This window comes from Miniopterus natalensis, chromosome 10, assembly GCF_054644295.1.
Source record: "Miniopterus natalensis isolate mMinNat1 chromosome 10, mMinNat1.hap1, whole genome shotgun sequence".
Lineage (NCBI taxonomy): Eukaryota > Metazoa > Chordata > Mammalia > Chiroptera > Miniopteridae > Miniopterus > Miniopterus natalensis.
In genome coordinates, this window is record NC_142090.1 from 80,533,495 (window position 1) to 80,550,399 (window position 16,905).

The following is a 16,905-nucleotide window of genomic DNA, read 5'->3' on the forward strand; positions in this document are numbered from 1 at the left end:
CTCACCTCTCTGGGCCTCTGGAACTGGAATGTCCCGGTAGTAGCAGGGGACAGTTATGGACGGGAATGGGGACACTGAGATTCAGTGCTGACCGCTGGGCGAGCTAATGACAGTGCCCGTGTGGGCTGCTGGGGAGGGATGTCCAGAGCCCCGGGAGCTCGTCAGTTACCGGTGCTTTGTGTCTTCCAGGTGGCTTCTGAAGCATGGCTACCCAAAATACTTCCTGCAAACCTATACTGACACCCCACCTGACCAGGCTCTACGGCGTGGTGCTCGTCGGAGGGCTGGTGGGCATCATCTCCATTCTGTTCCTGCTGGTGAAGATGAACACCCGGTCGGTGACCACCACGGCGGTCGTGAACCTGGTGGTGGTCCACAGCGTTTTCCTGCTGACGGTGCCTTTCCGCCTGTCCTACCTCGTCAGTCGCAAGTGGACCTTCGGGTTGCCCTTCTGTAAGTTTGTGAGTGCCATGCTGCACGTCCACATGTACCTCACGTTCCTGTTCTACATGGTGATCCTGGTCATCAGGTACCTCATCTTCTTCAAGCGCAAGGACAAGGTGGAATTCTACCGGAAGCTGCACGCGGTGGCCGCCAGTGTCGGCCTGTGGCTGCTGGTGGTTGTCATCATGGTGCCCCTGATTGCTTCTCAGTACGGAAAATACGCGGAGTATGATAGGCAGAACTGCTTTAACTTCCACAAGGAGCTGGCCCATCCGTATGTGCAGGTCGTCAACTATTTGATAGTCTCCTTTGTCATAGTCGTCACCGTGGTTCTCCTGGTCTTCCAGACCTTCATCATCATGTCCATGGTGCGGAAGCTCCGCCACTCCTTGCTGTCCCACCAGGAGTTCTGGGCCCAGCTGAAGAACCTGTTTTTCATAGGGATCATCGTCGTTTGCTTCCTTCCCTACCAGTTATTTAGGATCTATTACTTGTACACCCTGGCACACTTCAGTGGCTGTAACTACATTGCCAACTTTTATAATGAAATCTTCTTGAGCGTAACGGCAATTAGCTGCTTTGACTTGCTGCTCTTTGTTCTTGGGGGAAGCCACTGGATTAAGCAGAAGATCATTGACCTATGGAATTACCTCCTGTGCCGTTAGCCACAAAATACAGTGTTCAGATTTACTGCCTTTATATTGGGAGTGAGCATGGGAAGAGGGAGGTAGGAAGGCTGTTTTGTTACTTGATTAAAACGATGCCTTGATGCAGCCAAACAGAAGGACTATAACATGTCAGAGCACCCACTGCAGTCCTTATGTGATCCCTACCATCTCTAAAAGACACCCATGCAAAAACTAGTGATGTTCAATCCACCGGGAGTTGCAACACTGCGTTGTCAGTACCCAATGTCTCCTTGGCCAGTCCAAGCACCATGGGTCTAATGGTTTCTGACTTTTACTAGTTTATTTTAGTTTCCTTAGGGGGAAACGTGGTCTTTTCTTAGGCTCTGAGCTGGCCTCAGCCCTGTAGTTGGTTATTTTCATTCCACATTAAACCTTAGATAAATGAACTCTGGCTCCGATTCAGCTTCAAAGCACAAATTCTACTTTGCTAACTAGATAAGATACCCTTTGGACTCACACCCTGACAAAAACAGATAAGGGGGGAATGAAACTTCTCTAGATTATTATAACTTTGGTAGGAAGTCACTTATCTAGAAATCAAGAGAAACAGAACTTCTGGCTTTCTACTCTAAGAAGGTTATCTAGATTTATCCTTTGAAAGATCAAGGACTTGGCTCAGCTCCCTGAATATCTCCAAAAATCATTTTGAAACTTACTAAATATATCTAAATGATGGTGAGAGTGTAACTTTTCCTGACCAATATGCTGCTAGGCATTAAAATGAGTTCCCGAGGGAAGTGATTCTTTTTTTCCCTTTTCTGTTTTTGAAGAATTTATAGAGGTCTTGGTCCATAGTTAATTTAGCTTTCCCTTGGAGACAGAAAGCTATACTGAAATCTTTCAGTTCTCTCCAGCCCTTAACCTTATGGGTCTTTAAGTAAATGAAAACAATATTCTTTAAAATAGAACTTTTGAGAAATATGTTGAAAAATCATTGAACTATGAGATTAGGATGCTAAGTTAATATGAGTTTGTGGGTTTTCTTCCCTGTGGCCCATATTTGTACTATTTTCCTGAGTGTTTCATGATTCTGAATCTTTCTGAGGAACGGATCGAGCTTCATATTTAATTCTCCAGAAAACCTGAAGTAATTCATGGTGGGAATAGAAGAAATGAATGAATGAACTTTTTTTTTACCCCAGTGAGTTAAATGTTCAGGATTTAAAGATTTTTCATAGTTTGTTATACTATATGGATCCATAAATTCATCAGATAAATAAATACCCATGTGAGTTTCTTTCATCACTAAAATTACAGAGTCATAGAAATTAATTTTGAGGAAGATAAGGAAGCAACACACTGCATATGACTTGTTCCCCAAATTTTTCCTGTTTTAAATTGACTTGTGTGTGCCCTCTTTTCCTTTTCAGGCCATACATTTTTCATTTCTTATTTGTATTCTTTCCCCATTTCTCTTAGTTTTTTTTCTTTTCTCACTTTGATCCATAACATTTGTAAGAAAATTTCTAAGACCCATAACAGTTTTAAAATTTGTAACACCCATAAACTTTGTAAGAAAATAATTATAGTAAAATATTTAAAAACTATTAAAATTACTTATGAAAAACAAACACATAGACCAATAGATCAGAATAGGGAGCCCAGAAATAAGCCCAGGCCTAGATGGTCAATTAATCTATGACAAAGGAGGCAAGACTGTACAATGGGGTAAAGACAGTCTATTCAATAAATAATGGTGGAAAATTGGACAGGTACGTGCAAAAAAGTGAAACTAGACTACCTTCTTCCACCATTTACAAGAATAAACTCAAAATGGATTAAAGACGTAAATGTAAGACCCGAAACCATAAAACTTCTAGAAGAAAGCATAGGCGATAAACTCTCTGACCTTGTTCTTTCTCTGATATATCTCCTCAGACAAAGGAAACAAAAGAAAAAAATAAATAAATGGGACTACATTAAACTAGAAGGTTTTTGCATGGCAAAGGAAACCATCAACAAAATGAAAAGACAACCCACTGAGTGGGAGAGCATAGCCACCAATGGTACATCTGATAGGAGCTTAAGGTCCAAAATATATAAAAAACTCATACAACTCAGCACCAAAACACACACACCAATAACTCTAAAAAACACACAAAACAACAACCCACAAACAACTCAATTAAAAAATGGCAGAAGACATGAATAGACACTTCTTCAAAGAGGACATACAGATGGCTAAAAGACATATGAAAAGATGCTGAGCATCACTACTCATCAGAGAGATGCAGATTTACAACAGAATGAGACATCCCTTCACACCCCTCAGGACGGCTCCCATCCACGAATCCACAAACAGCAGGTGCTGCTGAGGACCCGGGGGAAAGGGAACCCTGTGCACTGTTGGTGGGATTACAGATTGGTGCAGCCACTGTGGACAAAATTTAAAATAGAATTACCTTATGACCCAGCAAGTCCACTTCTGGGAATATGTCCAAAGAAATCCAAAACACTAATTCAAAAAATATATACACTCCTCTATGTCCATTGCAGCATTACTTCCAATAGCCAAGACTTGGAAGAGCCCAAGCGCCCCTCAATAGATGAGTGGGTAAAGAAGCTGTGGACTGTTGCCCAGCAATAAAAAGGAATGAAATTTTACTATTTGCAACAACCTGGATGGAACTAGAGGGTATTATGTTAAGTGAAATAAGTGAGACAGAGGAAGACAAATGCCATATGATGTCACTTATATGTGGAACATGAAGGACAAAATGAAACAAACGGATTTCTAGATACAGTGAACAAACTGAAGGTTGCCAGGCAAGAGGGGCTTGGGGGATGGGTGAAAAGAGGTAAAGGAATTGAGAAGTACAAATTGGCAGTTACAAAACAGTCATAGGGATGTAAAGTTCAGCCCAGGGAATATAGTCAATAATATTGTAATAACTATGTACGGTGCCGGGTGGGTATCAGGGCACACTTTGTAAAGTAGATGATTGTCTAACCACTACGCTGTACACCTGAAACAAGCATAAGGTTTTGAAAAAAGCAGAAAGAAGTTATGGGAATTACAACGTTTCTCTCTTTACGTATCTGTGTCTTACATAACATCACGATTATCTGTTAGCTTGTAGATTGTATTATAATCTCTTCCATATTTTAAATATGTTGAGTTCTGACAATGAAGCTTTTCTCTGTATTATTATATATTATAATGAGGGTCCTATTTCTGTGGATCTTTAAGAAATGTTACCCAGAATATAGAAATGCAGTATTCCATAACATATTTTATTCAGCGATATTTACAGAATAAACTAAAATTTTCAGTTAGCCTGTTCTTTGTCTCTCATTGCTGGGAAAATGAACCTCATGCAGGAGTAGAGGTGACATGGGCCTCTCGGACCACTTTTGGATGTTGTTCCAATTGTGAGAGAGAGCACTGCTGGCATTTGGTGGCTCGGGCCAGAGATTAGACATCTTGCCTTGCACCCAGCTGTCTGCACAGTAGAGACTTATCTGTATTTGAATGTTCTGGAGACCTTCATGAAGTAAAACGTATGCTCCGAGTGACCAGAGCAGTTAGGTTTTATCCAGTTTTTATAAACACATAGTCTTTTCTTGGCGTGGTTTTAATTTTCTGAATTTTCCAAAAATGCAGCTACCATGGATATTGAGGAAAGATTTTACTCTGTTTTCCTTAGAACTTTACCGAGACTTGTTCATTCCTTTGGAAAATCACATTACTAATAGCAACACCACCTGTGGCATTAAATTCAACTCAACATGCTTGTAAACAATATTTGTAGTTGTTGTATTTGGGTAGGTATTAAATAGAGGTGCCAACATCACCTGCCTTGTTTTGTCTCCTTTGATAGTGACTGAGCATTTACACACTGAAATGCAAATTATTTTATCATAAATAACTTTGTCTTTTGTTACTCATTTATATTACATTTCAGCTAGGGCACTTTGTATGTAATAGTGTAGGAGGGTTATCTTATCTGTGAAATTTAGTTTAGAACGGTAAAAGCATTACCAAGCATTTGCAATGAAATGTCAGGCATTGGTTCTGCAAGAGTTGAGAACCACTGAGCTGCCACAACAGGCTCGGTTTTAAAAGGGAGATCTACAATTAGGACATTATGAACAGAAAGAAAGAATTCTGTATTTTGGGACTATCACTTCAGCTTGATTCAATTCTAAAGGATTTCTTTTGTTTCTGTAGTGATTCAACAATTAAGTGCACCTTTTAGGAAGATGCAAAGAAAATGTATACGCGTATCTCTCCTTTTGATGAGACAAAGGTGCTTCCCTGAGCCTCACAGCTCTCAGATTGGCTCGTGGCCAACACCTACCAGCTTTTGAACCCAAGGGTAATGACAGTGTGTGAGGCCGGGCAGGAAGGTTGCTTCTGGCACCCATTTCTGGAACCCTGCTCTGCCTGTTCATTTCTTATTTCCTCCGTGAAAGGGTCGTTGGATGCCTGGCTCTCCTCCTCCATCTCACATACATGAGAGGGAGACGGACCATTTAACTCCCAGGTGAAATGAGCTTTCTGTGGACTGATTCAAGAAGGGCTGAAAATGCACAAATCCTCCCCGAATCCTCCTAGATGGGCAGAGAGTAGAATGGTGGTCACCAGGGGCTGGGATGGTGGGGGAAACGGGGAAATACTGGTCAAAGGGTCAGAAGTTATAGTTACGTCAGATGCATAAGCTTAGAGATCTAATCTACAGGCATGCAGAGTGTACGTTATTACTGTACTGAGCACTGGAAATTCTCTAAGAGGAGATCCCAGTTGCACACAAAAAAATGGTAACTGTGAGGAGATAATGTTAATTAGCTTGAGTGTAGTCATCATTTTACTATACATACCTATATCTAATTAGCAGGTTATGTGCCTTAAGCGTATTTAATTTTTATTTTAAAAATATTTTAACTGTACTACTAGCTTCTAACTTCTGTCGTATTGAAAATACTCTAGAGACAAAGTTTACAAAAAGGAACAAAAGGCAAATGTATTCTTTATTTTAACACTAGATGGCCCCAAAGTAACAAACTGCATCTGCTTTTCCAAGATTCTTACTTGAGTTTTAAGTTTATATACATATATTTAAAATTGGTGGAGGGTGGGGAGGGGGGAGAAAAGAAAGAAAAACAATAACCTTTTAGGGTTTAATAATAACCTTTTAGGGTTTTCAGAACTCTTCAGTAAACCGTTTTACTTATTTTTTCATAAATGGCGATGGAAGGAGACTTGACTTGGGTGGTAAACACAATACAATGTATTAGTGACATATTAAAAGGCATATTTCATAGCAATTTTCCTGCGGCAAGTCAACTGAGAAGATACTGTAAAAATACATCTCTTCAGCTATATGAGCAAAAGCAATTCTGAAAGCAAATATTTTTGGCGTAGCTCCTATTTGGGGATCAGTGTGCGTTCTTTCAATAATGGTTCCCTGCAACTCATTTTTGAACCCAAATTGAATCTTTCAGATCGGTATTAGGTGACCTTTTTAAAAAATGTTTGCCAATTCGTTTAACATTTGAATGCCTTTAAGACAGGGCTTCAGGAAGCTTTCCTACATTTGAGATCCTGAAAAGCCTGGAGTGTGGGACTAGCAGGCCAGTACCTTACATAGGTCTCCCCCTCAGTTACAGCCTTTGGTTTGCTCCCAGAAACTTCTACTTTCCGACTTGTAGATAGTGTGATGATAATATGATTTATGACTGTTAAAATCTATATCAGAAAAAAAAAAGCAAGTGAAGATATATCCTCTCTGCGTCCAGGATAAATCGTGGTGTCACTGGGTGAAAGAAGTGTTCCTAAGGATTATGTATTGGGATTGCGAATGTGAAACTGCTGGGGCGGTGGTGGTTTCAGCAATCTCAAGCCTTCGTGGACATTGCAAATAGAATACAGACAACTTGCTTTTCCTGAACCATCTCGGGGTAAGCTGTCCAGCTGATGCGCTAGGACTTCCTACTGTTTTAGTGTGAGTTTCCCACAAGCAAGGCCCCTCTGTCCTGCGATCATTACACAGCCTTCGAAAGCAAGAAACAAATGATTCACAACTGCCACCTAAACCACAGGTTGTTATGTTTCTTCAGCCTCCTTCCTTCTGCGACGGGTTTTCAATCTTCCCTTGTCTTTCATGAACCTGACACAAGCTGGGTTTTGTGTAGTTTGTCCCAAACAGCTCTTCTCTCCAGGTTCTGTAACATCTCCCGCCAGCCACCCCTTCACGGGCCATCGCCTCACAAATGTGTTCCTGTCGCACTCTGCCCCACACCTTGCTGCGTTTCTCTTCACGCTATTCACATTCTTTCTTGTGCTCTGGCATTATATACGTCATTTATGTGAAACGCTAAAATCAGTTTTCTCTCTTCAAATCGAATGTACGCCTTAAGAGGGCAGGATTTTTTTTTCTGGTTTGTTTAAAGTTCCAAACCCAGAATATAGAAAAATTCTTAGCAATACATGCTCATTAAATATCAGTTGATAAAGGAAGGAAGGAATGAATGAATGAATCTCCCAGGGTTTGGGAGCCAGCAAGAGCTTCCTTTCCGTGGGTACCTGGGCCCAGTCAAGGGCTCTTTATTTTCTTCAGTGATCTGAACAATTTTTAAAAATGTTTTTATTGATTTTAGAGAGGAAGGGAGAGATAGAAACATCGGTGAGAGAAACATCACTGATAGGCTGCCCCCTGCACGCCCCCTACTGGGGATCAAGCCTGAAACCCAGACTTGTGCCCTGACCAGGAATCAAGCCAGCGACCTTTTGGTTTATGGGTTGACGCTCAACCACTGAGCCACACAGGCTGGGCTGACCTGAACTATGTTGACAGGACCCCTTTAAAGCTTTATAGAAGCAGCACATCCACTTGAGGCTTACAGTGATTTTAATATGCCCCAAGGAGATGATGTCTTCACGGCAACTATTTCTCCACGTTGCTTCGTTGTTTAATGAGAATGACTCTTACTTGAGCACAGAAGGAATCAGTGACCTGGATGCTGTGTTTTCTGTGCCTACACATATATTCTTCATTAAAGAATAGAAAGGAAGATTAAAAACTCATGTAGACACTTCCCATTACGTTATACACACTTTTCAATTAAGTTTTCCCAAGCCGAGTTAGGTACTGGGATGTACTACAAGCAATTTATGATCCAGGATGTTGCTTAATAAGCACTAGAGAGCTGATTGAATCTAGTGGTCATTTTAAAAATTTTTTTCAAATATGTTTTTATTGATTTCACAGAGAGGAAGGGAGAGAGAGGGAGAGACATTAATGATGAGAGAGTCATTGGTGGGCTGCCTCCTGCACACCCCTCACTAGAGATCGAGCCCACAGCCCGGGCATGTGCCCTGACCAGGAATCGAACCGCAATCTCTTGGTTCATGGGTCAACACTCAACCGCTGAGCCACGCCAGCCGGGCAGCAGTCATTTTTATTTCTACGTTCACCTTTGGTGTGTTGCTTACCGAAAGCAGAGTAGCTTTTAGGTTGCAGGACGCTCCATGTGCATTCAGCATGAAGCCCTTTAACACTCCAGGACCTGGTAGTTCTCTCAGGAAGCCGGTCCCCATCCCAGACTCATTCAGTCAGAGATTTATTCCAAGGCCCCTGAAATCGGACCTGGCCCAGGACCTCTACCAGCCCAAACCTCGCAGCTCAACTCCCGCATCACGACTCAGGTATTTCCTTCCACATGAAGATGACTTTATTTTCTCTTCAGGGTGACACCCGATAATCAGAAAGTCCTATTTATTATAGTATCCTGAACATAAAGGCAAGACTTTATTGGCTGAAGACCAGAAACAATGGTCTTCCACAATGTACAGCAAGGAATGATCTAGTTATAATAATGATATGAATAGTTTGTGAAGACAGAGGATTGAACAACTAACTGAGGTGTGTGTTTGTGTCTGTGTGTCTGTGTCTGTGTCTGTGTGTGTGCTACCACTTAGTAAAGGTGGCATGTGAGCTGGCTCTTCAGTGATACAGGGGACCTCCTCCTCTCCCCCCCCCCCCCCCGTGAAGTTCTAACTTCAGTCCACCCCAGATTAGCAAAAGGAGACAGAAAGACAGACACTGGTGGGTCCGTTTCATCTGAATTTGCAATTTAGACTAGAAAGAAGGCAATAGTCTGGGTTGGGGACAGCCTTCCACAACAATTAATAGAGGGCACAGCAGATAATTGGCAAACTGTTCAGTCTGTTGGAAACATGGAATGTTTAAAAAATTATATGAAAACCTATGTACTCCCCTAGTCATTGTTAAGGCAACAAAGAACAATTTTGTTTAGAAGGTTCTTGATTTTAAGTGACAAGAACCAAGAATTCTAAGTAGGCAAATTCAAAATATTCATCCAAACATTGAGTGAATACTACATTGTCACAGAAACTAAAGTGATCAATGAAAACTCTGCTTTCAAAAAGCTTACAATCTAGTCAAGACAGCCTTAAATATGACATAAAAAACATATAAAGAGCTGTTACAGTAGGAGCACTGGCATCAAAGGGATGGAATACCACCACCATCAAAACATAATTGACAGACTGCTTAACTATAGGCAACAAAATAAGCGGACAGGAAGGCAGATTCCTGTCTGGCATGTTTGGGAAATGCTGGGAAGCCCATGTGGCTAGAACTCAGGAGGAAGACAACCACAGAGGGTCATGTACACGATGGTGACTAGCTTGGCTTCAGTTTGTGGGTATCAGAGAGTAATTACAGCTTCCGAGCTGGGACAATTAAGTGGTGGGTGTGTGACATGGTTAGATTTACAGTTCAGGGGAGAAGCTTACAGCAGAGTCCAGGATGGAAGTGGGGGACTAAAAATATGGGCAAGATTAGCTAAGAGGCTCCTATTATAATCCACGTAAAAAGTAAAGTTGCCTAGAACCCCCCCAATATAATATTTAGAAATTAACAGGTTGAGAACATCCAAAACTGAACGTAGACAAACCAAGAAAAATTTTTAATATTTATAATTTATTAAGTTTAAAGAAATAAAACTAGTTAAATTACTTTAAACAAACAGAAGTTACAAGGTATACAGTTATAAACTAGTTGTAACATTTTTAAGTGACTTACAAAGGGCATTTTCATCTATATTAATTTAAAAGAAGTATTAGCAAAATGCAACATGGGAATACTTAAAAACAACATATTAAATCTACCAATTATCACAATTTATGTAAAATGCTGTCTTTCCACCCATGGTAACCCAATAAGGAACAATTTGTAACTAGCTGACATATACTCATATAATGCCAATTCCATTAGCCTGAAAAACCTAAGTGAAATATAGCCAAAATTAATCACCATGCCTTTATAGCACAGTTAGTCTACTATCCGCTGTGCAGTCAACTAATATATATTGAGTTCCTCTTATTGTCCAGGACTAAATCTGTAATTGTTACCTTACAGATCTGTCAAAACCATCCCTCAAGATAACAGCATTTTTAATATAAAAGAAAACTAAGAATCAGATAGACAGGAACTTGCTCAATACCATAAACAGTAACAATTTAATTATATTAACTGCCAATTTTAAGAGATTGTTGATTTTTCACAATTCTGCTACCACTAAATTTTTGCTTTTATATTTTTTCTTAAGTTCACATTAAGATATGTGCAGCATTTTTTATTTACATCCCTTCTTTTTCTTACTTCTCTCCTGATGGCCATCGCTACGAATCTATAATTTCTTGCATATAAATTTTAACAAAATATACATAAGTGGGAATGTAGTGTTAAGTATCACTCTTATCATTGTGGAATTTAAAAATGACACAAGCACACATTTTAAAAAGCTACACATATTAAATACATACAAACTGTGGTTTCTAAAAATAGTAATATATATTAAAAAATTAACCTCATTAAAAATTTTGGTTTATAAATTATAATCTTAAATATAGGATGTTAAGCTTAAATGACTATGTATTATGATGGTCAGCCACAGAGAATGTGCTGAAATACATATTCTTTTAAGTGTAAAGTACCTCTCCTCAGAACTGGGCTAATGGGTGGTCCCTTGTTTTAGTTCAACTGGAATAAAATTATAAAAGGAGTATTTTCCTTTGTTTCTATGGATAACTTTAGCCAAAAGGTCAAGCAACATAGAATTCAGTAAATATTGAAGATAGTCCAATAGCTAATAATATCGAATTCTAGCAAATACCCCGTATCACGTAAGTACAGATTACCTTACAGTTGTCCTATTGTAAGGATCTGGCTGGGAACGGAAGGAACTAGAAAGGAACAGACCGCACTGGAGATCTAGGAAGTGCCCTTATTTTACAGACGAGACGATGGGGCTCAATCCTGATGAGTAACTTGCCTGTCACTTGCCAACTGCAGAGCCCAGGTTATTCCTGAGCCTCTTTTTACCGTATCTGTTTGTCAGAGGACAAACTCTTATTACTTACCCACTGTATCTTAACTTTAATTTGGAAAGTGACCCAGTAATAAAACTTTTTATCTACAGCCCAGCAACACTCTAGTTGTCCTCAAAAATGAGCGTTAAAAGAACAGGATGCAGTTCATAACGTTGAAACACTTTCTGAGCTTCATTAAGCTGAGATGTTTATGCAGGGAAAAGTTCACTTTACATATAATTTGGTCTGGCTGCAGAAAGCTTATATAAAAGTCAGCACTCTGAGACCTCTTTACAGCATAGTAACTTCGTATGTTGTGAAATGGTTTTCTATAACCTTGACATTTTCTTCAGAGAGCCAGTTCTCCTGCTTTAGCTGCCTTATGAGAGCTTCCAAAGACTTCAATCTCCCTAGAGTTTGCTGCTCCTGTAGCTCAAGAAGAGTTATCTTTGAATGTAGTTTAGAGACTTTCTGCCAGAGATGCTCCTTATTTATATCCTGTCTGCAGTAAGAATGCTCAATTTGTAAGACTTCTGTCTCATAGTCTAGGTCCTTGTAGGAGTCTTCACTGTCCATGTGTTCCATTTCCACGGTTTCTTTCTGGGCAGGTATAAAGGAATTGATTGTAGGTTTGGCATTTTCTGTGGGTACAAAAATGGCAATAACAGAGTCTTTATTTGTGTTTAATTCTTCAACTGTGTGAGTAATTGTGCTGAGTAAGAATGGGTTCTCCTGTGCTGTCTTAATTTCCACGGAATTATTTGTGACATTTGAATTGGCAAGATGACTGGTAGTTATTTCGAGCATTTCTTGGGTTTCCAAAGACTGCTGAATACCTTCTGAATTTGAAGTTGTCAAAGCAATAGTTGTAGAATTTAGATTCTCAAGAGATGTGTGAAAACCACCTATGTCTTGGTTAATTGATGTTTCCAAGGTAGATTCTGGATTTCCAGCATCTTGTTTAACTAGATTAAGTGTTAATATGTTGTTGTGTATACTTCCTGTTTTTGGAAATGGTGGCTTCACCAACGCAGCTGAAGAGAATAATGCCGCATGTTCAGGGAGGACACCTGTATTAACTGTATTTTTCTTTGGCTCTTTTGGTGCAAATGATTCTTGTGGCTTGGCTTTCAGGCACACTTCCTTCTCATCATCTGTTTTTTTCTTCTGACAGTTCTTTTTGGAAGGGTCTTTTTCCTAGAAAATAGTATTTTCACATTTTAAAAAAGATGTCCTTATTAGGCTTCTCCTCTTATTAGTCATCACTGAATACTTAATTACAACTTTAAGCAGTATATTGGCCAAGCAAACTTATTCAGTTAAAATATTCTTACTATATAATTATATAACTCAAATAGAATTTAAAGTGTTTTTAAAAAATAATTAAGCATCATCAATATATGATGGAAACATTTCAGATCATTCAAAAGACCAGTAAAAAAAATCTTAGATTGTTAACTTATAACTTAATGATTTACCCAGGTTATTATTTTGCTGTGTCCCCAGCACTCATCTTTCCCCCTCACTACTTCCACCTAATCACCTGCCACCCCACTCAGCTTTATTGCTCTCTCCCCCACACCCGTCTCCAATACCTGATTGTCTTCAGGCAAAGTAAATATTGTTGGAATTGCAGTGGGTTTCAAATATCGAATCCCCCATCTGATGTCAAGAGAGTCAGGAGTGAAATGGTCACTACACAGGAACTGGTATTTACTGGGCATCCAGCAATCTCGTTTCATATTCTTTAGCCATTTTTCAAGTCTTTCTTTGTCATGTAGAGGAAACCTGAAATTAAAAAAGGAAAACTTTGCTATATTTTTACAATTTCGCCAGATTCCAGGGCAGTGTATTATATATAATCTATGCATCAGGTGCTGCAAAAGCCAGGCAGCCATCCCTACACACAAGAGCATCTTCCTGACACCATGTCAACCCTGCAGTGAAGAGGAACTAACATGGAAGGTGTGTAGCCAAAGCTCAGGACAGCTGGAAAACGTAACTCAGAGTCCCTTCAAGTAAACATGTGTCCCAACAAAAAATAAAACCGATTCATAATTTCTGTGCATTATGTTCTATTTTTATTTTGTTGTGTAGTTTGCCGAGAACTAGGAAAGAGGTTTGTATAAGCTACAAAGTCCTATTCAAATGTATTTCACATTAATACTACAAATGAAACAAGTTCTTGTCTATAATTTTTAAAAGTATTAAGCTTTAGGCTCTTATTTATATTAGTATGTTTAAAACAAGGAGAAGTTAACTCAAACCAATGGTTTAGCTGACAATAAAATGAACACTAAATCTTATAAAATACTAATGCTATTCTATTCTCTTTACCAGAATCACCCTCAATTCTACTCATATGTAATTTAGTCCAATATTTCTAGACTTCTGTAACCAATGAACTGGGAACTCTAAAATTTAAGTTCTGAAAGAGGAACTGACACAAGAACAGAACATGTCCTTAAAAAAGGACAGACTCATATATTTTATACTATGAAATGAATGAAATAGAAAACGACAGCTCTTTACAGGTGTGCCGACAATGACCTTGACTGACAGTGTGCTCTCACAGGCTACAACGTGTTTTACAGGCAAAACTAGACTAACAGCCGACTTTTACAGAAAACTTTTTCCTACCAGGCTAAATGGGTTTTGGTTACGCTGTATGACACAGTTGACAGTAACTTTGTTTCCTTTCCATGATTTTTACAAGAACACTTTCCAAGACGTATATTATATAATAATCTCCTATTTTTTTTTGAAAAAGCAGGGTTATACATTTCCCCCAATCCCAAACACATGGTTTATGCTTTGTCATTGGTGAACAGGGAGCTCCAGTCCTAAAGTAAAACGCGCTTCGCAAAATAACTGGTGGAAAATCGAAGGAAGTAAGAGACAGCCAGGTTAGAGTCAAGAGAATTATTTTAAATACGAGAAAAAAAGCAAAGAGAATATTCTAAATCCGTGGACCTCCATTCACGTCATGTCCTGAATGCCAGGGCTGACTGATCCCTTTACAGTTCAGTGTGAATCAGGTACTCTCCGTATCTCCAGGGCCTTTAAAGATGAGGGCTCCTAGGCGCGGCGCGTTCCAATAACCTGCGGGTCACTCAGGGCCGGAGCAGCGGGGCCGGGGTCCGAACCGCCCCATCCGGACCCTGTGGCTGAGGCCCCCCGCCGCCTCCCGGTGCCCCCAACAGAAGCGAGGCTGCGCCTCTCGGCCCCGCGGAGACATTCGCGCGCCAGTGCTCGGAACAGCCGCCTGTTCTCCGCGGGAGCGGGGCCCGAGCCGGCGGCAAGGTGCGGCCTCGGCCGCAAGCCCCCGCGACCAGCGCCCTCCCTTCGGAGCCTCGCCTCCCGGGAGGGTGGGGAAACCACCCGCGACCGAGCGCACGGCGGGAAGCGGCCCCGCGCACCCGCGCGCGCCGCAGGAGCGAGGTCCGTGCCCGGGTGGGGCGAGGGCGCCCCGGGGCGCCGCGCAGCCCGGACGGCATCGCGGGCGCGGTGACCCCGCGCGGCCCCGGGCGCGCCTGCGGGCCGGCGTCCCGGCCGGGGAGCTCCCGCCTTCACGCAGCGCTCCCGCAGGCACCGAGCGCGCCCGGGGACACCCCGAGCCCGGCCCCAAACGCGCTGACACCGCGGCCGCCGTGCTCCAGGGACAACTCACGGGTAAAAACTCAGCCTGTGGTCTTTACTGCTCCGTCCGCGGCGGTTCCTGCAGGAAACGGCTGCGCAGTAGCGCGGCATCGCCCGGCGCGCCCCGGAGGCCCCGCTGGCGGCGGGCACGGGTGGGCGTCCTGGCGGGGCGGGGCCGCGTCCGGGCTGCCCGCGCCACCGCGCCTGCGCCGGGACCCGCTGGGGCCGCCCCGCCCAGGCCCAGTCACTTCCGCTCCTGCGGGCTGCAGCACCGCCCGCTCCGGGGGTGGGGCCGGAAGTGGCGCAGAGTCTGAACGGCAACAACAGTTTTCCACGTGCGCGTAGGGCGCCAGGGTCACGTGGGGCGGCGGAAGCCAATAGGGGAGCGTTTCGTGGAGGTCTCCTCGGAAGGTGGAGACGCGCGCAACGGCAGCCCGCCAGTGGGGAGCCGGCTGAGAGGGACGCGGCGGCGGCGAGGCGGCGGCAGAAGGGCGAGGTCGGTGTACGGGCGGCCGCGGGGAGCCGCGGAGGCCGGGTGAGGGGCCGGGCCCAGCCGCTGTGCGGAGCCGCGGGAGGGTCGCGGGGAGCGGGGCTCGCGCGTCCCGCGGCCTTGGTCGGCCTCCGTGGGCTGACTCGGCCTCGTCGTCCCCGCGCTGGCCGCCCGGCCGCCTGGCGTTCTTGAGGGAGGTTACGGGGGGAGGAGGCCGGACGGCTGAGCAGCGCGACCCGGGGCGGCGGGCAGCTGGTCCCGGGAAGGGGCCCCGGTGGCGGTCACCCCGACGGCGGCGCCCAAACGGGCGGGGCGGGGCGGGCGGCGCCTTTGGGTGGAGGCTGCCCGGTCCCACCCGGGCGGCCACCGGCTCTGTGTGTCCGGCGCAGACGACCGTCCGGCGGGTCCCTCTCGGGATGGAGAAGCCGGTGCGATGCCCAGTAAAGAGCGTCAGGCGCTCCACGGGGCGCTGCGGTGGCGCGAGCGGCACCTGCCGGGCCCAGACCCGTCCTCCGACGGGACCCCTCGGCGCCCGCGCCCGGGAGTGCCCTGGACCCGGAGTTTGTCCTCGGCCCCGCCCCTGACCCCCGGCCCCCGTGGCCGTGACTAAGCGCGGAGAGGAGTGACCCACCTGGCGACGCCCGGAAAGGCCACGGAGGGGAGGGCGGGCGTGTCCCCAAACCCCGGAGCCTTTCATCAGCCGCGTTTCGTCACCGTGGGGTGTTGAGGGCCCCGGGGTGCAGCCTCGGGGAACAGCGCGTCCCCTTAAATCCGTGCCCGCGGGGCCTTGAAGCTGCGTGTTCTCCAGGTCGGAGCTGGTTCAGTGGCTGCCTCAGCGGGGAGCCGAGGTTCTGCTAACTGCACGTTAAGAGGCGCGTTCGCCTCCGGGTTTTCTTCAGTATTTGGGGTCGTACCGTTCAGAGCGTGGTTGCCTTCCCTCGTGTCCCGCGTCGTGCGTGTCCCCGCGGGACGCGAAGGCGGGTGCGGGCGGACCCTCACCTTGCTGACGCACTGTTCCCCTGGGAAGTTAAACTACGGCGTTAGCCCCTTAGAATACGGGTTTTGGGGAATGGAGGTTGTTTCGAGTGTGGCTGGGCTCTCCCGCCCTGTCCACAGCGCCGCCCGGGCGGTCCGCGGGTTACGGGGCGCGCAGCACCCCCGCAGCACCCCGCGTGCCCTGTGCGCCCCGCCGGGGCCGGGAGGGCGGGACGGTTCCGCGCGGCTGAATTGCATTTGCTCCCGGGAGGGCCGCAGGCAGTGTAGGCGCCGCACAGCCTGTGAGATACAAAGTGAAATAACCGGGC

The 16,905-nt window shown here is 44.4% G+C and overlaps 2 protein-coding genes across 3 annotated transcripts; one reads left to right on the forward strand and one right to left on the reverse strand.

The window, feature by feature from the left end:
- Window positions 1-203: 203 nt before the first annotated feature.
- On the forward strand, window positions 204-1,154 carry GPR141 (G protein-coupled receptor 141). Its single transcript, XM_016222271.2, has one exon. The coding sequence runs from the start codon at window positions 204-206 to the stop codon at window positions 1,107-1,109; it is 906 nt and encodes a 301-aa protein (XP_016077757.2). The 3' UTR covers window positions 1,110-1,154.
- Window positions 1,155-10,062: 8,908 nt separating this feature from the next.
- On the reverse strand, window positions 10,063-15,222 carry THAP5 (THAP domain containing 5). Of its 2 annotated transcripts, XM_087821263.1 has the most exons (3): window positions 15,143-15,222; window positions 13,068-13,260; window positions 10,063-12,669 (listed from the first exon to the last, which is right to left on the reverse strand). In XM_087821263.1, exons 1-3 carry the CDS (start codon window positions 15,220-15,222, stop codon window positions 11,764-11,766), a joined length of 1,179 nt encoding a protein of 392 aa, XP_087677389.1. In that variant the 3' UTR covers window positions 10,063-11,763. The 2 variants fall into 2 exon arrangements, with proteins under 2 accessions (XP_087677389.1, XP_016077810.2); XM_016222324.2 differs by lacking the exon at window positions 15,143-15,222 and having other exon boundaries at window positions 13,068-14,586.
- Window positions 15,223-16,905: the final 1,683 nt, after the last annotated feature.